The sequence below is a fragment of the Siniperca chuatsi genome, linkage group LG4 (assembly GCF_020085105.1).
Source record: "Siniperca chuatsi isolate FFG_IHB_CAS linkage group LG4, ASM2008510v1, whole genome shotgun sequence".
NCBI lineage: Eukaryota > Metazoa > Chordata > Actinopteri > Centrarchiformes > Sinipercidae > Siniperca > Siniperca chuatsi.
The window spans coordinates 6,587,007-6,613,910 of record NC_058045.1 but is presented as its reverse complement, the minus strand read 5'-3'; the positions used below and the strand labels follow the sequence as shown (position 1 = coordinate 6,613,910).

General features: G+C 39.7%; 1 protein-coding gene across 5 annotated transcripts in view; it reads left to right on the top strand.

Moving 5' to 3' along the window:
• srpk2 (SRSF protein kinase 2) overlaps nt 1-26,904 on the top strand; it is a 73,127-nt gene that overhangs the window by 26,478 nt on the left and 19,745 nt on the right. For all 5 annotated transcript variants that reach the window (XM_044194643.1, XM_044194644.1, XM_044194642.1 and 2 more), the window contains 5 exons: nt 21,677-21,828; nt 23,972-24,080; nt 25,851-25,938; nt 26,533-26,620; nt 26,704-26,810. In XM_044194643.1, the coding sequence (XP_044050578.1) occupies nt 21,677-21,828; nt 23,972-24,080; nt 25,851-25,938; nt 26,533-26,620; nt 26,704-26,810 (544 nt within the window). The remainder of the gene's footprint in view (nt 1-21,676; nt 21,829-23,971; nt 24,081-25,850; nt 25,939-26,532; nt 26,621-26,703; nt 26,811-26,904) is intronic.

Sequence of the window (26,904 nt, the reverse complement as noted above, 5' to 3'; positions counted from 1 at the left end):
CTGAAAGCGATTAAATGAAAACAAAAGATAAACGGGAGGAGAAAAGAATAGGGCAGCTAAAGCAGTAGAGAATGCTGTGTTAAGTATTGGAATGTGTCCAGTCGGTCTGTAAGCCAGGACTGATGCAGCAGACAACATCACATCCAGCTCTGGAAGAACAAGTGATGGCAGCTATCACATTCACACACTATATGTAGCTTCGACTGGCCTATATGGCCTCCACCATCTTCTCTGGTCCGACCCACATCGCTACAGACACACACAGGGCACACAAACACACACACAGACATGAGCAGCCCCAGCCATGCAGCGACATGACAATAGCTAATGAAGCGTGGCAGGGACCTAGCTAGCAAACTAGCCGGCCTGCCCTGCCTGTCTGGCTTCCTGGCCTGCATTATCCCCACCAGCCCCCCTCTTATGTCTGGAAAGAAACAGATGTTTGCCTCTACTTTCTCTCCTGCCACCTCTTTTTTTTTTTTCTTTTTTTGGCCTCCAATCTCCATTTGGGACAGACGGAGAAGGAGACATCCTCATGCATGGTATCTTTTCTATCCCTCCGAAGCCTTTAAGTCATGTAGCAATGGTAAATAAAAGTGTCTGTGGGTGTGTGTGTTGTCAAAACTAATCTGAAATTTCCAAGCCTTGCATACAAGTCTAACCTGACAGCATAGCACAACTTTCTTGCTGTGTCCCCACAGAATAACATTGTGAATTTCCAACCTGCTCGATGAAATCCTATGCGATTAATCAGTAATAGGAATCACTGAGTCAAACATCTAGAAACCAGGAACAAGACACCTCACGAGTAGTGTGTCGAACGCGATCGCCATGGCGATACCCTCAAGGAGTGGGTCATGTGATCCGGACCCAGGCACCTGATCTGCCGCGAGTGCCTCGGCAGGGTTGTGGTGTCAGCTGTATCAGCGAGTGTAGTATAGGGTCAAAGGTCATACTGTAGTATCGGTACTGTAGATGTAGATCAGAATGAAGAAAAATAATAATGTGGTTTGATGAAAGTAAAATCACTTTCTAATTACAGAAGAATATCCTCTTTTTCAGTAATATAACAAGTCTCATATCATGTTTTAAAATACCCACTGACCGAAAAAATCACCAAAACAGACAGAATGTGGAACAACTAAGAGTCTAATGCTATCATCGGCATGCTAACACACTCACAGTGACAATGCTGACATGCTGATGTTAAGCATGTGTAAGTTTTACCATGTTAACCATCTTAGTTTAGCGTGTTAGCATGCTAACATTCGCTAATTAGCATAAAACACAAAGTACAGCCGAGGCTGATGGGAATGTCATCAGTTTTTCAGGTATTTGTTCACAAACCAAAGTATTAGAAAACTGAAATGATAATGGTGATAATGGTGCTACATGAAAAGTCAGAGTTTGTACCATTCAATAGTTGTCAGGACGTTTCATTCAAAACCATAAATGTGGGACCATAAATGTTTGTAAAAAACTTCATGACAATCCATCCAGTCTTTTAGATATTTCAGTCTGGACCAAAGTGGTGGACAGACAAACCGACAGAGCCATGTCGCTCGCATGGCTAAAAATGTGACCAAAGAAGTGAACGTTTCATTCATAGAACCATCGCTAGCACAACATTTTTGCATCCGAAGAGCCTCTTCTAGTTTTTTTGTCAGTGTGCGGGCAATTTTGCCTATGATATGAGACTGTGGCTACACGCACCAAACTACTATGACAATACTTCTTGAAAAGCTTGGATTCAAGAGTGTAAACCCTTTCACGTTTGTTTGTCTTGACCAGTACTGTAACATCACATTTTCCCAGTGTCAGCACGACTGCATTCCACTCTAAAAATATTCAATTGGTGTTGGCAAAGGCAATGTTATTTTGTATTTTTAAAAAAGGAGGAATTCGGCCATTGGATCCACATGACAGGCAGCAAGAGTGCTTATAATTTTATTGGGTTTGGTTTTCTACTGCTCTAGACTTTGTGTGTTTGTGTGCACTGCTCTCAGTCCCTGCTGACTCAGTATGTTTACATATACAGCATTCCAGTGCTGTTCCGGTTATGTCAGATTGCTCACTTTCTATCTTTTCATCTCCTTCTGTTTCTGTCTTTATTCTTTCTTCTTATCTAGCCCTTTTTTTAACTTCCATATCTCCCTCTGTCATCTGGTGTTGGTTCTATTCGGGAGGTTTTCAGTTTCTCTGTTAGAACCGGATCTCATGCAGTATTTGTCTTATAACTAGTGGTGTCATTGGTCATGTTCACTGTTGTGCTGTGAAGGCATTGTAGAAGAGTTATCAAACAAATCTTGATAAAAATCTGCACCAAGTACTCCATTGAGACTGAAACTAATAAGCATGCAGAAATGAATTTTAATCCACTATAAATGTATAAATTGGTCATCTGAGCTGCACTTTAATACACGCATTTCCTATTTGGTAACAAAAACAATCTGGTTCTATAAAGTGGCATGCTTGCATTGTTAGTATATTGTTAACCACCAACTGTGCACCAAGAGGAACTCATTGTTTTTAATAAGTAATTCTAACAATGTTAATAATAGACTGTATTTCCATTATGCAACAAAAGCTTGTTGAAGAAAAAAACAGAGTAAAAACATTCGTCTTTAGTTCCCCTATCTTAATGTGTAATGTCTTTAGCTGCAGTGTGGATAGTTAGCATGCAGCTAGGGCCTTTCTGTCATTATGTTACAGCTATCTGCCATCAGCATATTAGTCTTTCTGGAGTCGTATTTACTGCTACGACACTGTAAGTTATATTCAGCAGAAACAGGGAAATGGAGGAAAAGTGAGAGAAGGGGAAGAGGGAAAAGGGAGGGAAGAAAAACTTGAGATTTTTTGCAGGAGAGGAGCAGAGGAACGTGGTACAATGATAGCCCTAGGAGAGAGATGAACCCACAGAGGAATTGAGATAGAGATGATAAAGCTGAAGGAAGAATGCTGGAGAGAAAAAGAGAAAGACCAAGATAGAGACATAGAGAACAGAGAACAGGAAAGGACAGCAGAAACCTCAGGAGAGAGCCGATGGAGACGGCTGGGGAGCCTCAGATAGACAAAGATAAAAAGCAGATGGGGGAAGAAGAGGAGAGGCGAGGAGGGAAAGTGAGGGAAGATGGAGGGAAAAGATAGATGGCTCTCTGCAGACTTGCGCAGTGTGTTGGGTAATGCTAGGTCACCGGGGGACTAATCTCTACTGATGCTGCAGCGTTGAAGCAGTGGAATGATAATGGCCTATTTGTGTTTGTGTGTGGGGAGGCATGTGTTTGTTTGTGCGGCTTTGCATATGCTTGTGTGTGAAAAGATAATATGTTTGCATTTGAAGGTACCACTTTTTGTCTCCTTTTGACTCCGCCTACATTCACACACAAACATAAACAAACACATAAACAAGTACATATTTGCGTACATAACCCTTCATCAACGCCTAATGCCCTTAAGGACTGAGTCACTCGTCTGCTGCATAACTGAGAACAATATTCATCTGTTGTGTCTGAGAACACTGTTCAGCTGTTGTGTCTCTTCCTGCAGCATGGTTATGGGCGTGTATTATTATTATTTTTTTTTGTCGGTCCACATTAGCCCTGAATGGGTGGGGTTTCTTGAGCTCTGGACTCTTGACAACATGCCAACTCTGCACACTCGACCTCTAGTTTCACATCAGTAAACTGGTGGTAACTTCCAATAACGCCCCGGTGCTGTGTGTCTTCCTGTTGCCTCTGGCACACAATGCCAGGCTGGGTGTGGCGATCCAGATGTGGGTACCCCCCCCCCCCATCTGGAGTCAGTCTTGATACGTATAGGCACAGTCCCTATGATATTATATGAATACTCTGGCTAATATAAGAGAAAAATATAATAAACTGAGTGGCTACAACTGAACTTATGTTACTAGATTATTAATTAAGACTGAGATGAATGTGGACAAAGTCACAAGTTATAAATACAACACTTGACGATTTGTTGATTCATCAGTTAGCTGATCGATTATTCAGCAATGTTGATAATCGATTAATTGTTTAAAGTAATTTTACTTTGCAAAAATGCCAAAAACTGACTGGTTCAAGCTACAAATGTGAGTGTTTGCTGGTTTTCTCCATCATCTATCACTTCACTTCACTTCAGTTTACATAGTATGGAAAGTCACTAAATAACCAATGAAACCCTGCTGTTGAAGTCTCTGTAGGGATATTATAGAAATGCTATACAGTCCCTGAAATATTAAGTAAATGAACTAGTGCTCCAATTTTTTCCCCAACAACTGCTTTCATTTTTCATGCAGGCCTGCTGAATACAATAACAACTATCTTGCTGCCTTTGTGAAATATATTAAGCATAATCAATAAGGAATTTCACATTTTAGCTTGTTATTTTTATACACACAGAATTGGAATTGGTTAATTAAGCCACTTAATAGAATAAGATACTAAGATGGCGTAGGAGACACGTTTCCTTATATTTTGAGATCTTGTAAAAAAAAAAGAAGATGATGGAAGAAGTGTTTCTCCTCCAATTTACGCCAGAGGTTTTAGGTAGAAATTTGCCTAAAAGCTGATGGATTTAAGTAGTAAGTAAGTAACTCTGATGATGGTGTAGTTCCTCATTCGTCCAGGAGTGTTCTATCGTAGAAAAGGTTTCAGTCGTAGTCATCTGGACACTGTTTTCAGAATCAAGACGTTTCGGCTCCCATCCGGAAGGCATTCTCAATTGATTACTGGGCCATCATGGAAACAAAAGAAGGTCAGTTTCAGGTGAAACTAGGCAGGGTAAACAGCAGACACTCAGGAAGACTCCTCCCTGAGGGCAGGGCTTAAGCAATACAGAGTAGCTTAAATTTCTGAGTTCTCAGACCATTTTCACAATTGAGAATGTCTTCTGGATGGGAGCCGAAACATCTTGATTCTGAAAACAGTGTCCAGATGACTACGACTGAAACCTTTTCTACGATAACTATGTTTATAATATCAGTAGCCGAGCTGGCCGGTACAGGGACTACCCACGCAGGTCATTATTTTTTAATTAGCTCCACCTTTTACAACTGGCTTCACACATAACACCGCCGGTCTTTCTGGCAGCGTCCCACACTATCTTGAATTGAGAGACCCCAGTTCGACTCTGTCTTAACAGCAATATGTAAAGCTTTGACTCCAGACACAATGGTATGCTAATGAGCTGACATTCAAATCATATTATAAAGTATTTTTGGGAACAGCGTTGTCTGGAAGCTTAATTGACAATTGGATGTCTTTTCAGAGTGATCAGAGTGTATTTTAGGTTTGTTTTGGATGGAGCAGTGCTAATGTGTTGTGGGTGTTGCATTTCTGATCTGTGTGTGAGATATAGTGTGAGTATGTGTATAAAATAGATGCATCCGGGCCTACGTTGTTATGCATGTGTGTGCTATTAGTGCCACTCCAAACTCAAGCGGGCATTGAGAGGGATCCTTCGCAGGTGGGTGTCACAGTCTCATGTGACTTCTGCTGGAATTCAAGGCTGGGTTCGTCTTGTCCCTCCACTGCTGTATCCGTGAGTCTACAGCAGAGAGCGGGAGCTACTGTGTTTGTTGTTCGTCCATCCATCCCTCTTTCTTACCCTATGGAGTTAAGCTCGTGTCCGGACACTAAGAAGAAATGGGGTCTGGCTTTGTGTGTGCTCCGCCTGCGCCACAGGGCCCTCCGAAACAGGTAGAGGGAGAAAAAATAAGAAAGATGGTGCTGGATTGTTCAAGATGGGGTGTGAGTTCTGGTTTTCAACTGGTAAAGCTACGTTTCAATACTATGGTGTGTGTTTTGTCTTTTATTTACTGAGGTATCCCTTATTTCCTCCTTTGCAAGACTCATGTAGAGGAGCAACGAATGAGCAAGAGAAGGTGGCATAGAGGGACTGGATTGACAGGACTAATAGGCTAAATAATGATTTTTTAATACGCACTGGCCAAACTCCAGGTCTGTGGTAATTTTGTTTTAGCATTACTGTTTCTTAACAGGAAGTGCAAAAATGCAAAATGTTTTTGGGTTTTGCCTCTCAGGCTTCCCTTCCTTATTGGTGGACTTCCTTATTCATAGACCAAACGATTAATCAAGAAAATAAAAGGCAGATTAATTGATAATGAAAATAATGCTTAGCTGCAGCCCTAAAGTGTTTTAAGTAATTTTTGTTATCTGGTCAAGAAAGCAAAACCTGAATCAAGTCTATATTTCAAAGGTGCAAGATTTGTCTTGGTCTTGATCTGTTTCTATCTCAGTCTTTGTTTGTTGTTTTGTACCAGATTAATGTATGAAAAGACAACAATAGGAAAGCTGTCTATTGTGTGTATTGTGGGGGTTGTTTTCACATAAAATAGTTTTGGAGAATATCTAAGGATTTGCTCTGGGAGTTTCTTTTCAGAATGAGATAAACATTGTTTGGGGAAAAAAAGGGTGGGAACCAGTTCTACCATCTCTTATGTTAATGTTTTATAGTTTTGCTTTTTGTGTTGCTGTTGACACATGTGACCAAGGCTTCTTACTTTTGAGTAGACCGCACTCATTATAGCATCCTGATTTAAACCCAGTCAAATCATGTTTCCATTTGCATTCCTGCAGCTGATTACGTTGAACACAGCACACAGGCTTAGATGTGTCATACCAGAGAAGGTGTAATGATCACTGCTATTTCTGAGACATCCTTATTTGTTTTGATGTCGTGAGGTGAATCTCAGAAACACATCAAAACAGCAATTCAAATTAAACAACCTTGATTTTTGTCCTTCAATATACATATTCCTGGGAATAAGCTAAAAAATAAAAGGAATCCGATGACCTCTGCTATTTTGCCATTCTGTAGAAATGACAGTGATTATGGACAACATGAATGTGGTTCTGGACATGTACATGGAAAAATGTCTATCCACATTAAAGCATGAAAACACGCTCTCCATTTTCACTCTTCCTTGGATTGACAGGCCTGTATTATATCTTATCGTAGTTCTGAGGCACAGTTATATATATAGATCTCATTAATGGTGACATTCTCTTTGATTGGCAGTGATTAATGGAAATGATTTAGAGCCTGCTTCAGAAAACTAATAACGCTATGTTACTGTTAAGAAGGTTTTTGTTACCTAGCTCGAGATGCTTGCCTTTGCTATCAATGAAGCCCCTTGGGAGTGGTGAGCAGCTGCAGCAGCAATGCAAATAATTAACAGTCTCAAACCAGCACTTACATGATTCCTCTGTGTTGCTTGTAATGTCTGAGGATTTGGGCAGATTAAAAAATATTTTCTGGGAAAAAACACATACATTTCTCTTATGAAATTTGTACCTCACCAAGGTATTTGCAGGGTTTTAATTAGGCCATTTGTGGGGCTTCAAATCTAAAATTAAGCCATTTATTAATACACAGATTACATTTTTGCCATAATCCAAATAAAGCATTCATAAAGAAAGAAATCAGAAGCCTGATTTGTGTAAAAAGATGTATACTGAATCCCTAGTAAGTGTTGCTGCATTTGACCTATGTTTGTGCTAAGTTAATTATATTAGTCTGTATTTTTTGGCATTGATTTTAAGAAAAACAACAAGATAAGGACAGCTGAGTCCAAATAGAGCTTTTTTACTACAGACACTCTGACTTGTCAAAGCACGAAACGCCCAGGTGTAATTAACAACATAACATAATAACGAAAGCTTCACTCCATTTGAGTCGCCCAGTAATGCCAGTACACCTTCATTAATGTTATTAATTACGCCTGTGCTTTCCCGCAATGACGTCAAAATGTCTGCTGTTAAAGAGGCCTGAAGGTTTTCCTTGTATTTATTTCCGATTTGTCGCATTTCTTTTGTTTGTTTTTTTGCTTTAGAACTTCTGAAATTGAATCTCCCTAGCAACCATAATGTATAAACAATATAAATGGAGACATTTCCTTTCAGATTCACATGTTCTTTTGATTTCGTTGCCCTGCATTTCATTCTTCATCTTTCATCTTTCCTAAAATCTACATCAAGATAAATTGTCACCTTTATCTTGGAAACGATAAATGTAACAATAACTTTTCTTAAAGGTGGGGTATGTGATTCTGGAGACATCCAATACCATGACAGATACCATGATATAGAGCAAACAACGACATAGCAAGTAATATAACTAACATTAGCTAGGTTGTTGGTTAGCAAACTGTCCCTACAGTTGCTGCTGCGAAGCTAACAGCCAGAGAGGACGAGACGGTTTCCCAGAGCCAGCAAACGAGCTCCAAACAGTGATACTCACAACTCTCCTGCTGCTGTAGCTAAATCACAACAACAGCATATCTTGGCAAAATAGAAAGTAAGCTGAATGTCTGTGGGTAAGTAATTTAACATTACCTGACACACAAATCATGGCTGGAATGGCTGGAATAGTGCTGTGTGGCTTGGTCCCAGCCACTTTGTTTATTTCCCATTTACAGAGCCAGGGCTGTGTACAAACACCAGAGTTATTTTCAGTGCACACACTGAACAGACAGCTAGCGGACCGTGAGGAGATATTCGCTGAATGTGACAAAAAGACATGTATTGGATTAGAATCGCATACCCCACCTTTAATACATAAGGACGTGATGCTTTCTTCCTTATGTTTGCCCATTTGTAAATTGTTTGTCATAATTAAATTACTGTATGACCAGTTCAAAATCCCAGACTGGATTAGGTAAAATTAAGGTTAGATATCATTCGCTGTCTATTCTCAGTTTAGTTATATAGGATTCCCAAAAAATATTTATTGAAAATTGCAGTTTTGTTGGATATACATAATGCCATAAATTCAGTTTATTTTAAAGACCTAATAGAAATGCTTGTTCTAGTTCTAGTTCTGATTTAACCTCCCTTCCTGTTGAGAAAGTCCTAATCTGATGTAGAGCACCACAGGCGACGCGCATGCTTATATCACATGGTGAATAAGTTGATTGGACCATCACATGCTTTCCCTGTACTTGTATGTTGGTGTGTATTTATATGTGCCTACAGTATATTTGAAATAGCATTTTACATACATGCACATGGCTTTTCGCGATGATCTCGCTTGCTGTAACTGAGTGTGGGCGGATCTAACCTTCACAATGCCAGACTTTGTGGCTGGCTGACGTCATTGGAATGTATAAAAACAGAATGCAGTGAATGAGTGCACTATATGGAGAGGAGTGCAGAGTGTAAAGTGCACTGCACAATGAAAGATACAGCAGATACCCATTGGCTGTGTGTGTAAGAAATGTTTATAGATGTTTCTATACTGAGGAGAATAAACCATGAACCCCAGACTAATGGCTTTTTCTATAACAGAGCACAGAAAACACATGCGATGCACACAAAAACACATAAATATGGACATGAATATGATTTTCTTGGTGTGCATGTAAGTTTTTGTGTGTTTGGGGATGTGGATCTTGGTGTTTAGGAGATAGAAATGTGATTGTCCTACTTGGTCTGCAGCCATGTCACTTGACTTCCACTGCCTCAAGGCATTGTGTGTGTGTGTGTGTGTGTGTGTGTGTGTGTGTGTGTGTGTGTGTGTGTGTGTGTGTGTGTGCACAAATGCCACCCCACCAGCCATGTAGAGCAGTGCTCCTGTTTTCCAATGCAAATTTTATTCCAAGTCAACTGGTTTTATCAGAAGTGTTTTCCATGCAGTCACGGATGAGTCTGACTGCTGAGAGTTTATTTTTGTGCACCAACATCTCTATATTTGTGCGTGCTATAATAATAATAATAAACTTTATTTATACAGCACTTTTCAAAATGGAAATTACAAAGTGCTTTACATGGTTGAATCAGGGTTAAAACATTTCAGGACTGAGGCAAATACAATCAGGCATGTAAAAAATACAGCAGTACAATGAAATTAAATGAAATAAAATAAAACAGTAAATAAAATAAACCCCCCAACAATAAATATAATTACTAATAATAAAACAGATATGATATCTTGGCAATAAAACAGAGCACTAGAACTGATAAAAAGATTTTGGAAAAGATATGTTTTGACAAGTGTTTTAAAAGAGGTAAGTGATTCAGCAAGCCTCAGATCATCGGGCAGGGAATTCCAGAGCCGAGGGCCCGCGGTTTGTACCAGCTGAAGGCACATGAGCGTTTTTTGGCTCAAACCTGAATACAATGAATTACAATAGTCTAACTGAGAAGAAATAAAAACACATGAAGATTCTCAAGATCAGGTCGAGAGAGAAAAGACCTGATCTTTGAGATGCTCCTTAATTGTTAAAAACATGATCGATCAACATTTGTAATTTGCTTTTCAAATGAAAGTTCACTGTCAAATATCACACCCAGGTGTCTGGCTGCGGGTTTGACATGACAGGGATCCACGATGTTTCTGTACAATCGGGATGGACTTTGGGGGACCGAAGAGAATTATTTCAGATTTATTTTCATTTAGCTGGAGAAGGTTTTGGGACGTCCAGCTCTTCATTTTTAACAGACAGGATAGAAGATGATTAAAACTGCCTTCATCACTGGTTTTTAATGGGACATACATTTGTGTGTTATCTTCATAACAATGGTATTGGATTTTGTGTTCACTTATGATCTGTCCCAGTGGCAGCATGTATATACAGAACAACAGGGGGCCACAGAAGAGGAGGCATTACCCATGACCACTGAGAAAGTCCTGTTTGCTAAATAGGATTTGAACCATTTTGGAGCAGTGTCCCTGATGCCAACCCACCGTTCAAGGCAGTCCAGTAGGATGGAGTGATGGACAGAGTCAAATGCAGAGCTCAAATCGAGAAGAATTAAAATCGAACCATCACCAGTATCAGCTGTGAGTAAAAGGTCGTTTGTCACTTTGATAAGAGCAGATTCTGTGCTATGACGTGAACGGAAAGCTGATTGAAATTTGTCAAAGATATCACAGGTATTCATAAAAGAAGTCAACTCTAAGTAAACAGTCTTCTTGAAATCCTTTGACAAAAATGGCAACTTGGGTTTAAAATGTTTCAAATCTGCAGGGTCAAGGCTCGGTTTCTTAAGAAGTGGGTGCACTACTGCATGCTTAAGGCAAGAGGGAGCACAGCCAGTGGACAGAGAGCTGTTTACAATTATAAAATAGTGGGACCAACTCTGTTAAAAACCTCTTTAAGAAATCTGGCAGGCGTACTGTAGAATCTGAAGGACTCGATGAGGGCTTTAATTTGGCCATTGTGTCCTTTAGACTGCACAGTGAAATGGCCACAGTGAAATCTGCCTTTAGCAGATGCCTTAGTTGCCTGTCATCTTTAAGTGTGTTTGCATTTGTGCTTCTGTGTATACTCGTACGCTATGCTTCGTATATCTGCTGTAGAGTTCAGTCAATGCAGTGTAGTTGTGGTCTTGTATCCATCGGCTGTCTGTGGGGAATTTCAGCAACAGTCGATTCAGCCTCTATAGATTGGTCTGGCCTGAACCCTGCGGCACAAAGCAGGGTATGTATGTTTTTCTGTGTCTATTAATTAGCAGCTACAGTAGTTAGCTTAAACATGGAGAGCTGCACAAAACACTGCAAACCCATTGTATTTGTTATTAACCAAATTATGGCTTACATTTCAGATTTTAGCAATTTAGCTAATGCTTTTATCCAGAGAGACATACAGTACAGTGTGTGAGGGGTTAGCAGTTCATTGTCTGTGTAACGACATCTCGGCAGGATGCATGGCTATTGATGAAACACATATTTATTGCTGTAAAATGCATTGATTCAAGTTGCATTGTGTATATTTTGTATTTTCTCACAGCTGGCTGGAGAGCCTTGGTTAAGAAGCTACTTTCTTGATCCATGTGAAAGAAATTCAATTGTAACAGCAGTTCAGGGAAGAAGAGGTAGATGCAAACAGTCAATCCAAATCAACATCAAGAAAACTAAGAAATTTAAAGAATACCTGCATGAAAAATAAATCACGTTTTGTGCAACTACAGCTGTCAAAGTGCTGTATAATAAACAAATAAGATGTATTATCAGCTAATCTAATAATGATAATACTTTTCTATTGATTTGTGCTCTGAGAACCCAGTGAGATTCCACCATCTCTACTGCCTTCTCCGTGACGGAAACACGTAGAATCATTGAGAAAATCGACCTCTAGCTCCTCAGTCTTGCTAGAATCGCAAGTTAATCTTATTGCACTGTTTAATTAATCTTTCTATAAGACCTGTGTACCCCTTTGCGTGGTTCTCATTGATGCATCTGCTTATAGATGAGTCATCAGAGGACACTTGAAGGTAGCAACAGATCCACAACACATTCACAGTACACAACATTCCAGTGCAACTTTGCTGCTCATTTTGTGGCCTACCTGCGTTGTTTAGAGCTTCTCACCAAGCTTGACGGGCTGGATGGTATTGAAAGCACTGGAGAGGTCAAAGGGTGGAAGCCTCCACTGCTTCTTGGCCTCTCTAGGTGACAGTAAGCCCCATGCAGCACAAGATAATGGTGTCCTGCAGAATATACAGAGGTTACTTACCGGAGGCCCCATGTTTTCCACAATCAGTCTTTTCATGCTTTGTGAGGTCAGTGTTACTCGTCTGTAGCAGTGCTGGAAAGTAACAAAGTACATTTAATAAAGTACAATTTTGAGGTACTTATACTTTACTAATGTATATCCAATTCATGCTAATTTATACTTAATTACATTTCAGAGGGAAATATTGTACTCTTTACTTTACTACATTTTTTAAACTGCTATAGTTAAGAGTTACTTTGATTTTACATACTAAACATATGATCAACCTATTAAATATGATGCATTGTTATAGATTAAAGGCACCCCTTACCCTCACAGGTGTTTTCAGTTATGTTGCTGATTAGATCTACTCAGCTTGGAGTTACATGAAGTCATCATGTACTAATAAGAATGATAAAGTTGTAAATTGCCCCGCAACAAAACTAACAGGACAGCCCCTGAAGTCCCGAAAAATATTTTTTTAATTTTGTTGCACACGATAATAACTTGTGTGTGCAAATTATTATCTTGTGTGCATAAGATAAACAAATATACCATCTCTTGGGACCTTGAAAGCTGTATAATTTAACACTCTGAAAGGGGCCAGTGAGTATTTTTACTTTTGATACTTCAAATACATATTGCTGGTAATACTTGTGCTGGTGACACTTTTGACTCAAAGGTCAGTGTGATCTCAAAATAGGTTTTTAGTCATAATTTAAGAATGATTCCACAAACATGTTGACTGGGACGACGCAATGAATAAACATTAACTAGCACAGTACGGGCTTTCCTCCATCTAGTCCATTCTGGCTTTCACTTCCTGCTTCTTTCTGAATTTCGAGCATTATTGGAATCACGTGACTGAAAACGACGACGCATTGGAGCGCGCCTAGCTAATCATGATCCTGTGAGCGAGTGAGTTTCACCTACAGCTCATAGAGAGGCTTCACATCTAAAATGCCAGGAGAAAACAAAAGCACCATGTTTAGTGTAGCAAAAGAAAAAAGAAAGAATCTATCTTTACATAGTAGTCAAGTACATGTGTACCTGTTTAGCTAATACATCTATGATAATCCTTCATTAATCAGTTCAACATGTACAGTATATTCACTGGAATCATACATATGTATCATCAATAGATGATGTTCCCTTTCCTACTTCCATTTTTTGGCTAAATGAAAGTTATTTAGCTTCCATTTAGGCAAAAAATTGAAGAAAAAATACACTTTATACCTTTTATTTAATTCCTTCCAAGTATTCACTACATATATTACATGAGTCTGGACAGACATGGATGTAAACTGCAACTTGACTGGTTGGCAGAGGCATATAACCGCAAGGCGGTAATTCTAGTTTTTTTTAACTTTAACTCTTCATTGTGAGTCCAACAATGTTATAGGAGTGCAATGCTAAATCAGTGGAGTACTCTTTTAAATGCACTGGGACTGCTGTTGTCTGGCTTGCCTAGTTGCTTTGTCTTGAATTGCAGCAGTCACTTTTCACATTCATAGTGTATACCGTATGGGAATCTAGCATTGCACCTTATAATAATGTGTTGAATCGAGGGCTGGTGGTTTGAAACAGCATCCTGCAGAACCATAATGTGCAGCTAGAGGTTATGTGGGGGCAGTGCAGCCAGTGATGGCAGGCTGCATCCTGAAAATAGCGGTGTGATCTCAGCTCTCCACACAGACAGATACTGGAGGAGAGAATGAGTCAGCTGTCCTACTGACACGGGCAAAGATGGAGAGACGGAGAGAATAAAAGATTAACGATGAATCAATCAGAGGTAGAGACGCCACCACTGGAATGGTTAAGCAAGAGCTGAAGGACAACCACAGTCTGAAACCCACGCCTTAACATTGAGAGTGGAGGATGATGCTCTTGTTGCTAAGGAATACCTGTTACCTTGGTGATAACGAGACATGTTTAAAGATGAGTCATCAAGTTTGAACTCGAGAGCGGTCAACTGTTCTATACGGCTTCTCAGTGGTCGGAGATGTGTTAGCAACACTTTCTTTGTCATTAACAGCAGGATACATCACTGATGTCAAGTCTCAGAAGGTGTGCGGATTAAATGATTAGATCTAATTAATCAAAAGGCAGGGGAGAAAGTAGGAAACTGCAATAAATATTGATCTTGTCTTGTCTGTAGGGTTCAGGGAACAGAATTTTAAAAAAATAATTAAATTGCAAAGAAGATATGCAATGTGACATTGGGATCAAACTGTATTTCAGTTACTGTTACATTATTCCCATAAGCATATTCTATTTTTGTAATTGTTGTATTGCACAAAGCAAAGGTTAAAAAAAGGCTCATAGTTTAAAAAAAAATAAGTCCCTATAGTAAGTAATTCTCGTGTTTTCACTGATGTTGTTTTCAAGAAAAAAAATCCTTCCCCAGGGTTGGTAGATATGTGTCATTAAATGGGACAAACACAGTGAGACCCAGATTCATCACAAGCGAACAGGAATAAATAAGCAATTGTGGAATTCTTTTAACTGGTTCAGTTACTGATTTGTTGTGGATGGACGACTCGCCACACAAGCAGCAAAAACAAGCCAAAACACTCCAATATGTATGGACTGGAATACTCAAAAAGAAAAAAAGAAATTTACTCAAATACAAAAGGTGTTCAGGCATTTGAGAGATCACAAACTTCTTACAGCAGTAGAGACTGATTATATTCTGTCTTTACCAACATCATCCTCTCAAAAGAATCATATCCAGTGAAACATTTTGACACATTAAACAACACTGGGAGCTGTCTTTATCTTCAGATCCATGGACCTCAAACTTAATAATGCATTTAAAGACCCAGTTTCATAGTGATGGAATTTAACATGAGAATAGCATATAAATGTTGATTTGCACCTTTCATGTTCATAACTTGTGAGGGCTGTAGCCAAAGTCTGGAATAGCTTGTTCATCTGTGCTATAGAATAGTTGTTAAAAAAACTATTAAAAGACATCAGTGAGCTACACGGATGTAGCAGGTGACATGTTTCTTCATTACAATGAACATGGGCCACATACGCCATCCTGCTGCTGTAAACACTCACTAGAGAACCAAATCATGTCTGAAAATAGTCCCTAACAAAAACACTATTTAATAAGAAGATTTTTAGAGATGGACTAAGACATCAAGACTAAGACTAGCTGTAGTGACGATGCTGTCCGCAGCCCATCACACAGAGCTCAACATCCAGAACTCTGCTGAGACGTTCGACTGAAGGGGTCTAAGTCTGAAAATTAATATCAATTAATAGTCATGACAGTAGATTCTTGTGCTTGTGGACACAGAGCTGTATTTATATCAAAATGAATGCTTGTTTTGAGGGAAATCTAGAAGTTGTTTTACCTCTACACTGATGATATTTTCAGTGCTGCTCTGACAAGTCAGCAACTTACAGCAACAAAGCTGTTCAGGCACGATTACACAGTGTGGTATGATGAGGAATTTTCTGGTAGGAAAAATTGCTTTATGAAAGATGGCTTCTCAGTTTCCATCTCCTCCCTGTGCATTTTGTCAAATGAAATAATTTTACACCTGTTCTCATGTTATTCACATCCCTCAGCACAACATAGCATGTCCACTGCCATCATGATGAGCTTCTGCAGATTGCATGACGACTGATTTTCAGGTGTAAATGATGGAGCTTGGACATAGCTCTCTGCTAGTTAGCAACAAGACAAACCTTTTCAAGTAGGCTTAGCGCGACACAAAGTTTGAACTAATCATATCATACTATACATGAAGAATTGTACATGGGAAGAAAAATGTCTTCTTTAGTAGTTATTTTGTGTGCTAATTTGCTAATTGTGTACTAAAAATAAACCATGCCGGATCCAGAAAAACGTGCTGGGCTGTTGCAAATTTAACACTGGGTCCACAAATGCCTTTGTGGGGCGTGAGGGTTGAGAGGCTGAGACTGAAAACAGGCAGCGTGTGTGTTCAGAGCTGTGCACATCACACTTAGGCCGGGGTTAGGGTGTAAGAAGCAGCCTGGGCATGTCCACACACATAACAACAGTAAGGCTGAGAGACTCCTGTCTCAACCTGTGCTTCACACTCACATGTACTGTAGTAGAACAGCGCTGGCAGGTTCAAAATAGTGTTTTACCAATATAGTTTGGGGTTTACATGAAAAACAAAAGAGAAATTTCCATTAAAATATACATTTGTCCTATTTTAAACATGCTATACGGCAGGAGTGGACAATGCCTTTATAAGCTCAGCAACACAAACACACACACTCAGCCCCTTTTATATGAACATAAAAATACTTCTACTGTACACGCGGGACATTCCTGATGGTTCATTTTTGCTTCTCCCACACTGCCCCGAGGCAAGGTGATCACGCACATGCACAAACACACACACACACACACACACACACACACACACACACTGGCCTTTCTGATCCACTTGTGCCTCAACTCTTTTAGTTCAATAGCTAGTTTCAATTTCCATGTCAGGCCAAACATTTGGCCCACCCCACATGGGATTTCAAGACACTGCTATTTATTAAACATAAACATCTTCCAGTAACACATATACAAACACAAAAGAAAATTAACATCAATTAGAACATTATATCCACTTCTACTTTCAAAAAAACATGTTTATGTGAAAAACTTACAAATAAATTGTACACCGAATAGCAGAAGAAAAGGAAAAAAAAAAGTAGTTCATCTTGGTGGAGGGATTTTTTTTTTAATCTCCCAGGCTTTCTGTAAGTAATTGGCAAATTTAAATGTTTTATATGTGAAAAGCCACTTGGTTTTTTGCATCATCCATATTTACAAAAATACATTTCTGTTTATATTACTTACCAACTAAAGTATTCCTCACAAGTGAATTATGTGCTTAAAACATAAAAACTGGATCAAAATCAGTGTAAACCAGAAATAAAATTATCTGTAAAAAAACAAAAATGATGAGAGCTAAAAACACGGTGTGCATAGGCGAGGTAGAAGTGCACCCTTTGAGGAGCTTGAGGAGTAAATTGATTCTCCGAGTGTGCAAATTAGTACCAATAAGTGGAGGAAATTGATTACTACACCTTAAACCAGAGGAGGGAACTAATCATAGCTGACATGGTTAGCATGAAACCCTGCATACTGTTGAACCTCAGTGGTACATTTTAGAATCACTAGTTTAAAATGCTGATTGTGGTGGTTTAGTTTACAATAGTTGATTATGATAGATTAAAAACCTGATCTAAAACATAAAGCAAAGACACAAACCACATGTTTTTGTCGAGGATATTAAATTAAACAAGGACACAGTGTTAGAGATGCAATTGTGAAGCACAGTACAGTTCAGCAGTACAGTACTGGTCTAGCAGGATGTCTGTAGATTTTGGCAGCCGTTGACAGCCTCTGGGGTGCAGATTGGCATGAATGAGTGAGAGAATGAATGAATACAGTATTAGGAATACAACCATATCAGTGAGTTACTCTCTGGATCCATGCGGCGATTTGCATCTTAAAATAATGATGTAACATCTCACCTTTTATACAAACAAAAGCAGGAAAAAACAGATCACCGCCACCAAAAGAAATTATTAGTTTCTAATTACACAAATGTTACACTGTATGTTTGAAGGTAATGACCTTAGTGCACCGCTGTGTTTTGGTGTTCAAAGATGACCTCGTTGTCAGCCTCCTGTTTGTTGCTGCTTGTGTTTTCCACTTGCTCAGCAGTAATGCTTTCTCCACCTCCACCTGTTTTTCAGTTTAATTTACGGTGGGATGATGTACAGTATGTCTCGGTGTGGATCGATCTGTGTTGATAAAAACATACTCCCACTCGCGGTCTGTGTTTTAGATTGTATAAAGGTTTTGTGGGTCAAATGTATAGAGACTCATAAAGAGGCAAATCTTGCTTTAACACTTTGTTTTGTATGTTTTCCGCCCTGATTGTGTCTATTCTTTTATTTATTTCCTGCGCATCTCTCTGTTTTTCTCTGCTCGTGTCTCTGTTTTGTTCTGACTGGCCTTTCTGCTTGTCAGCCCATACGACTCTCTTTCTGCCCTCACGCCTCTCTAGTTTGTGTTCGTCTGCCTGTCTCTCTCTATGTATACTGTATTTCTCTCTCTATCTCTTTCTTTCTGTCCGCTCAACTTTTTCTTTTGCTGTACGTCTCTTACCTGTCTCTCTATATCATTCTGTCTCTCTGTTTTTGCCTGCATATTTTTTCTGTCTGCCGTTTTCCCTGCTTATTTCTGTCCTTCTGTCTGTCTACCTCTTTCTATTGGTTTCATCTGATTACACTTCTCTCTTTATCTGACCTCCTATTTATTTCTCTTTCTTTTTTTCTGCGCACCTTACATTCTGGGTCCTTCTCTGCCTCGTTTCTCTTCATGTCTACCTCTTTCTTTCTGTTTTCTGTCTCTTCGCCCACTCGATTCGCCTCTATTCTGTCACCGTCCTTCCTCTGCCTGCCTGTCTTTCAGGCTGTGGCGTCTTTGCTATCTTAATGTTTTTGCTGCTCGGCTCGGGTCCAGAAAGTTATGTGGGGCTAAGTGTTCGTACAGCCAATGGCAAGATGAGCTGTACAAAAGCACTGAGCTAATAGACATGATGTATGACTCCCTACGTGACTGCTTTGGCAAAGAAGCAGCTTCCCACTGCAAGGACACAGCCCTCTACTGCGTGTGTGTGTGTGTGTGTGTGTGTGTGTGTGTGTGTGTGTGTGTGTGTGTATGAGTGTGTGTCAGCTGTAAGATAGCAATGAAATCTCAATGCCAAGTTATCTTCTGTCCTTCGCTTCTGCATTGGAAGAACCAATGCTGTTGTGTGTGTGTGTGTGTGTGTGTGTTGGTCTTGCCACCACGTTAACACTTTGTGTCCTGGATTCCCCCTCGCTCTGCAGTTGCCATGGCAACGCACCGAGAGGCTCCATTGTGTGTCTGCGCCTGTGATCGCAATTTTATAACAGCTCACAAGCTCTGGCTTTGTGTGTTTATATGTTTATATTTTGATCGTCTTAATTTAGCATTTGAACATGTTGCCGGTACTGTGAGGTGGCGCTGAATAAGAAGTGTTTGTCGAGCTCTCTCAGGCCCGGCTTTTGTGGGGAGTTGTCTGATTCAGTCTTACAAAGGCATCACTGAAGCAGCGAGTTGTCTTAAGGTGAAGATTCGATGATAAGAAAATGTTGGATTGATTGAAAATGTCAGCCTTTCTCCTAGTGCTGATGAATGTGAGAGCTATATTCTCACCTCCAAGCACATCACACATTGTTTTCCATATATTACAGGCTTGTGGCAGCAGAGCTCAGCTTTAGTGTTCATTACTCTAAAGCAGGGGTTCCCAGCTTTCTTTGCTTGTGGCCCTTTGAAACCAAAGAGTGATTTTTCCTCTGTTTTATTTGAATAATTTTCAGAGGCCACTGCTCTAAAGAACGAAGAAGAGGAATGAACAGTAGGCTAATTAGACCAATATAGATTACATGCATGAAATTTGGTTGGACTACCAGGGAGTATTAACATAACAAATATGAAGAACACCATATTTTGCAATGACCTGACACAAGCAGCACAGTGGCATAGCAGCAAGTTGACGTAGAGGTTTGGTGGGATCGGCCCAAAACAGCAATGTTACAGGCACGTTCCCAAAATCTCCACAAATAGCCATGTATTCCATGGCAGCATCCTAAAACAAAGCGCTGAACCCCCCTGCCTGATCAATCACCGTAAGTCGCTCTGGATAAGAGTGCCTGCTAAATGCTCAAAAAACAGCCAGGCCTGGAGAAAGAGGAAGCCTGTGCTTATTTTATGTTTTCCCTCTCATGGGCTCAGTTCCATTTTAGATAAGCAAAAGATAGTGTAACAAGCAAATCAAAGCTGACTTTGTCTGATCACATCTAATCTATCTATTATTATATTCTATTATTTATTATGTTAATGATCATGATCACGTTAATGATACTTTTTAAGAATACCTGCTTGAATTCCCCAAAGAACTATTGTTTTTACATAACACCAAAGTTTTCCAGGATGGAAGGTTATCCATTTTTCTGCTGATTCATGTCTGAGGTGATGGGTGAGTGTCGATCAGTTAAATCTGACTGTCTCTGAGCTCCAAGCAATATCAGCCCATCAACCAATTGCAGTTATGTTTTGGACTGGGCGATAATTCAGTATTATCGTTTATGATCACTCCATTTAATTATAACTAATTTCTCATATCGAGATATCTTGGTTTATAATCCTCATCTCTAATGAAAACAAGCTGCATTTTATTGAATCTGTCGTAGCATTAGATCTTAAATTCTTGAGAATATGTCCATCTTTTTGGATACATTTTGAAATTGTTGTTAATAAAATAATATAACAATTAGAATAAATTGATCATGAGGAAGACCTCTTGTGTTTTACTTTATTGTCAGTCTGAATGTTTACTTTTACAAAGACTATAGGGAATGCAGGTTGTAGAAGTAACAAGCTCCTTGTTTTGTATGTTTTTTGCAAAATTTTAAGAACTTTTTAGACAGGAATTGTTGATTTTATTGTGTCAAAAATGTAGGGGTACACCAAAAAATCAGCTCTGCACCAACTGCAAACTAATAGATATTTATTTAAGCATGCAAGTGAAAGACTGAGCCCACTTGCAGAAAATCCTTAAATAAATATCAGTTAGCTGGGTTTTATTGGTGTGCAACAAGCCCCTTTTTAATTTTTGATTGTTTGTTGACCAGAATTGTATTATATTGTTGTGCAGAGGACTTGATTGTATTATATTGCATGCAAAAATTGTGATGTCATCCTTCTTCTTGGAGTTTCTGTTGATTAAATATGAGTTTCTGTAGTTGCCACCTCATTCTTTATTTGCTCAACAATGACTATTGATGGTAATGCCAACTGTAGTTCTTCTTTAATGTATTCCAAACACAGACATACGTCATTTCCTGAGCGTTCTTTTCCTCTGCAGTAAAGACCTGTCTGACACAATGTGTTCAGAACAGCAAATGTAAAAGCTTTCAGGAACTTGTGAATAATGTTGAATGATGCCGTTCAGCAACAAGTTATTATTTTGATATTAGTCATTTGCACTTAAAGCTCAGTCTACAGTTGCACTCGCTGTGAGTCACAGCTAAAAATACTAACAAACTGTGAAAGTAAAAAGTTCTGGCTGGTCGGTGGATTTCCAGTAAAAAGTTACCTGGGAGGTTGCCTAACTTTCATCCCACTGTTGTGCGTTACAGGCCTGAGACCCAGCAGAAAGCTCCGGTGAGTGCCCCTCCTCCCCCGCCGCCCCCGCCGCCTCCCCCTGAGCCGGCAGGGCCCCCAGAGCCGGAGGAGGAAATCCTGGGTTCCGACGATGAGGAGCAGGAGGACCCCGCAGACTACTGCAAAGGTTAGAACAACACACAAACAGACAGACACATTGAAGTCATTTGTCCCAGCCCATTACTTCCACTCTCTACATCTGTCGTACAGAGCTCAACAATGGCTGCCCTGTCTCACACTGTCTCCTCTCTCTGCTTCTGTCTGTAACTCTTTTCCTCTTTTCTCCCTCCATCCTGATGGGATTTGCAGCAGTGTCGGTCTAGCCATCAGTGCGACGTGCGTGGTAGTTGTGACACCAGCGTTTCAAGGTTGTTTGGTTGTTGCCAGAAAGGAGCGGCAGTCTAGTTTCCTGCAGTGGCTCAGGATTCTAAAGGCTGTGCTGTCTGCAAAGAGGTTCATTTTCATTACACAGCTCTTTCAAAACGCTACACCTATTCTGCAAACACTGTAGAACATTACACTTCACGTATCATTCGATATCTGTTGGAAAAAGTAGTGCAGCATGTTTAAAAAACAAATGTCTGTTATCATTCTAAAAATACCACGATGTCTTTTAATCATATGCTGTAATACATCATGAAGAGTCATTGTTTTCAGATTGCGTATTTCTCGTTTTGTAGGAAAACTCTTGTTTTCTATGAGGTTGTTTTGGAAGAAGCACAGCCAGACTGTCAGATCTCACTTCAGTAGATGAAAGACTAAAAGAAAAGAGAAAAGGTCACATCTCTGTTGTGTATTTTGGCTTTCTGTTAAAAACAAGTGATTCTCCTCATAAAGCCCTTTATTTGTTAGCTCTTTAATTTATTTCTGAACATTTTAAGAACTTTAAAAACCCTGTAATGAACGTTGTGACCATGTTCTTCTCCCTGGAGAAGTGAATACACAGTATAGTCTATTATTATTATTATTATTATTATTATTATTATGAGCAGTAGTAGTATTTGTAGTTTTTCTGTGTACATATTTTGGCCTGCCCACCCTTCTTGTGTGTCTGTGCTATTTTACTTAGAATTACACAATTTACCAAGTTTATATTCAATAAAATACACCTACAACAAATGTAACCCTGGCAAGCGAGACTTCACTCTCTGCCAGCTGGTAGTGTCATTGTAGCAAGAACAAAGAGGATTTTGATGTCTCATTTAGGTTAACATATTCAGCTCCAGGTTGAAGCATTACAAACAATTACTGAATAATTTTTTGTTTAACCTCCTAACAAGCACCCCCTTTTTGTGCACAAGCCCAGAAATGACATACACGGAAGAGAATTGTTCTTGAACCCTTTTGATTACAATCGTGATCCTGGTCTCTACTGAAAGGTTTGTTTTTTTTTGGAGTTTACTATCATAACGTCAGAGTTACTCTAAGGGATATTGAACCAAATTCACCGATGCACATGCATAGTTAGTAGTTTTCTTGTATTTTTTTATGTTACTGTCCTGTTTTGTATGCACTCCTGTTACAAAATAAGCAACTGTTGTTGCAGTGATATTGATATCTTAAAATGGTTCACACAGATAGAATCATGAGGCTTTCGAACAATGTGTAATTTGTTCAATTTTAAGTAGAGTTGAAATGGATGCCTAATGGATTAAAAAAAGCTACACTATAGAGCCTACACCTTATCAATATACTATATTTTTATATAAGGTTCTGACACTCCAGGACAGAGGTTCAAAAATGACGGCACGTAAAATACATGTACAGTTTAGTATACAGTACATTCTTAAATCTGGGATAGGGGCTTAAATTCCTGCTACAAATGTGTAGTGTTGTATTATTTATATTTATTAAACACAAGTCATATTTTCTCAATACTAAATAATGCACAATGTTCACTAGGGCTGCAACTAGCAATCATTTTCATTATCGATTCATCCGTCAATTATTTTTCAGCGCTAATGTTCAGTTAGCATTTGGTCAAATGTTCCCAGGTCTAAAATGGAGTTTTTCACTCGTCTTGTTATCGTAGCTTCACTAAATGCTACCTGCCACTAGAAATGTTTGTGCTGTACTTTCCTCCCATTTCTCCTTTTTTATTACTCCACAACACTTCCCTGTCTCATTTTCTGTCTGTTTGACCTCCCTCCCTCTCTGCTGCTCTCCCTCCACTTCTTAATCACTAATGGATTTCATGTCATTGCCTGGTTATCACTAACAGTCGCCTGTAACCTTCATCTTCCCTCTCTCTCTCTCTTTATCTCTCTCAGGAGGGTACCATCCGGTGAAGATCGGGGATTTGTTCAACGGGAGGTACCATGTGATCAGGAAGTTGGGGTGGGGCCACTTCTCCACCGTATGGCTATGCTGGGACATACAGTGAGTCACACGCACATACACACACAGTACAGTACAGTACAGTATAGGCTTTTAAATTGCTCTCGTGCATATAGACTCACAAGATACACACAAACACAAACACACACACACACACACACACAAACACACACCATAAACACGTCATGACCCAGAAACAGCCCTCAAGACACCCTGTCACACATCAACCCAAGTTCACACAAGCTCTCTCTCTGTCACTCACTCACTCTCTCACACACACACACACACACACACACACATAAACCACACACACCACACATGCACCTGTTGACATGATCTGGCACGTCATCATGACGACAGTTGGCTGACACCAAAGCCATCCATTTGCACTATAATGTTGTTTCTGTGTTCACGTGGCAACCAGGGTGGATGGATGACAGTATCATCAAGCCAGTGTCACCTTTCATTGACACACAAACTCATTTGCTTGTGTCATTGGTGTTAATTACACTAATGGTGGTCATAAACTAGTGAGTTAGAGTTGGGTTACTTTGCACACACTGAATAGTCAGACACAATCACAAATATGTCAAGGATGTCAAAGGCCATTGGTTATAATCAATGTGTCAGTATTAAGAGTTGTGTTGTCTTCTCTTCTGCCTCCTAACATGCATCATTTACGCATGAATTCATATCAGAGCAATACTTACTATATTATGACTATTGTTACTTTCTTCATCTTCTTTTTTATTCTCCCTCTTTCTTATTTTTTCTTTTACAACAGTTTTCATTTTAGTGCATCCTCTCTTCCTTTATCTTTGAATTTCTCTCAATCTTAAAGTGTCTAAAATCAATATTTTTATACTAACAATGGATCAAATGACAATGTGTAATGTGAAAGGGGTCGCTCTTAATGATGAACCTACAGAGAATCATCACCTGAATCTGCAGCTCCGCTTGGCTTTATGGAGCGTTAGATTGAGTCTCAGCTCATTGTTTAGATGTCCGGTCCACAACTTTACTGTTTTGGTTCACATTCACCGCTCTCATAGTGTTGCTTTCGGCCACAGCAAGCAGCTGTTTTCAGCGAAAAAGCCCTAAAAACCCACTGTACACTACCTGCTCAGCACCAAGCGTCAGACGGACACAGTTACTGTCTAGCTGGTGAACATAGTGGAGCATTTAGCAGCTAAAGAGCCAGATATTTCCCTCAGGAGCTGGTGGAGACCAAAAATAGAACTAGAGTCAACATTGGACTTACATTTATACCAGGTGGCCAGAGACACAACTCCAAATGAATGATAATGTTGCTCTGTGTCTTCTGGATGTGTCAATAAACAACTGTTTGCGTTATGGGCCAGATGTGACTGATTTGCATAAATACAGTGTCTTCATCAATATCATTATAAAACTCTGTGTTTTAGCGATCCGTTACTTTCAGTGAGTCACTGAGTGCGGTGCTGACTTGCTTTTAAGGGACACAATCTCATCAGCAGTCTAGAACAAAATAATTTAAAAATGCACAAACCTAAAAAATAAGGATGGTGTTAGAATGACACCCAGCTGTTCTCTGTTGTACTGTAAATATTGATGTCTTGTAAAGGTGTCTTATCGTGTGAATGATAGCTGAGCAAAGGTGTAATAAAGGCACGGTGAGGGACATTTCATAATATCAGTTCAGTTGGTAATTCTTATTTTCTCATCTTTGACATGGACACATTAATCAGCATTACAGCCTTTAACAACCCATTGGTGTGTGAGTCAGCATAAAATGAAATGACTGTATCTGTGTTTGTATGTGTGTCATTACAGAGTGAAGAACTTTGTGGCGATGAAGGTGGTGAAGAGCGCCCAGCATTACACAGAGACGGCCCTGGATGAGATCAAACTGCTGCGATGTGTGAGAATCTGATTAGTTTGACATTTAAGTGTTTGGGAATCTTGTTCTTTTCAGCTTTCATTGTCTTTCCTTTCTTTATTCCTTCTTTCCTCGTATCATCCCTATCGCTTCCATTTTTCCGTCCTTTTCCCTCTTTCATTTTCTCTCTCCTAATATCCCTTTTTCTTCTTGCCTTTCTTCCCTTCTTTCCTGCCTCCTCACATCCCCTCTTCACACCTTGCATCTCCCCCACTCTGTTTCTCTGTTAACAAGAAACACTAAAGATACACTGGTCATTTATCTTGCATGGTAGGTGCAGAGGACAGTCATCTTTGAATCAATTTTTCAGCATCTTTATCTCCCACATCCATCTCCCTTGTCCTGCTTCCTCTTCCTCATTCCCACTCTTCACTTCTCTTTCCTCTACCTTTCTCATTCTCCTTCAGTCATCCAATTCCCCCTTTCTTCCTTTTTTATCAGTCTTTCTTTTCATCCCTGTCTTCCTGTCCTTTAATATTCTTAGTTTTTATCTTTATCCTACCGTTATCTGTCCTTCATCTTCTGTTCCTTCTTCCTTTCATGTTTGCTTCATTTCATTGTCCTCTTGTCCTCCAGGTGAGAGAAAGTGACCCCTGCGACCCAAACAAGGACATGGTGGTTCAGCTGATAGATGACTTCAAGATCTCTGGAGTCAACGGCATACGTATCCCGATCAGAAGTGTGTGTGTGTGTGTGTGTGTGAGTGACAGAGATATGATAATGTGAGTCCTTGACTGTCCATCACAGATGTGTGTATGGTGTTTGAGGTGCTAGGTCACCACCTGCTGAAGTGGATTATTAAATCCAACTACCAAGGTCTGCCGCTGCCATGTGTCAAGAGCATTATCAGACAGGTAAGGACACACACACACACACACACACACACACACACACACACACAAACCAAACTATTTATAGATGTCACAATACCTCAGACATTGCTGACTG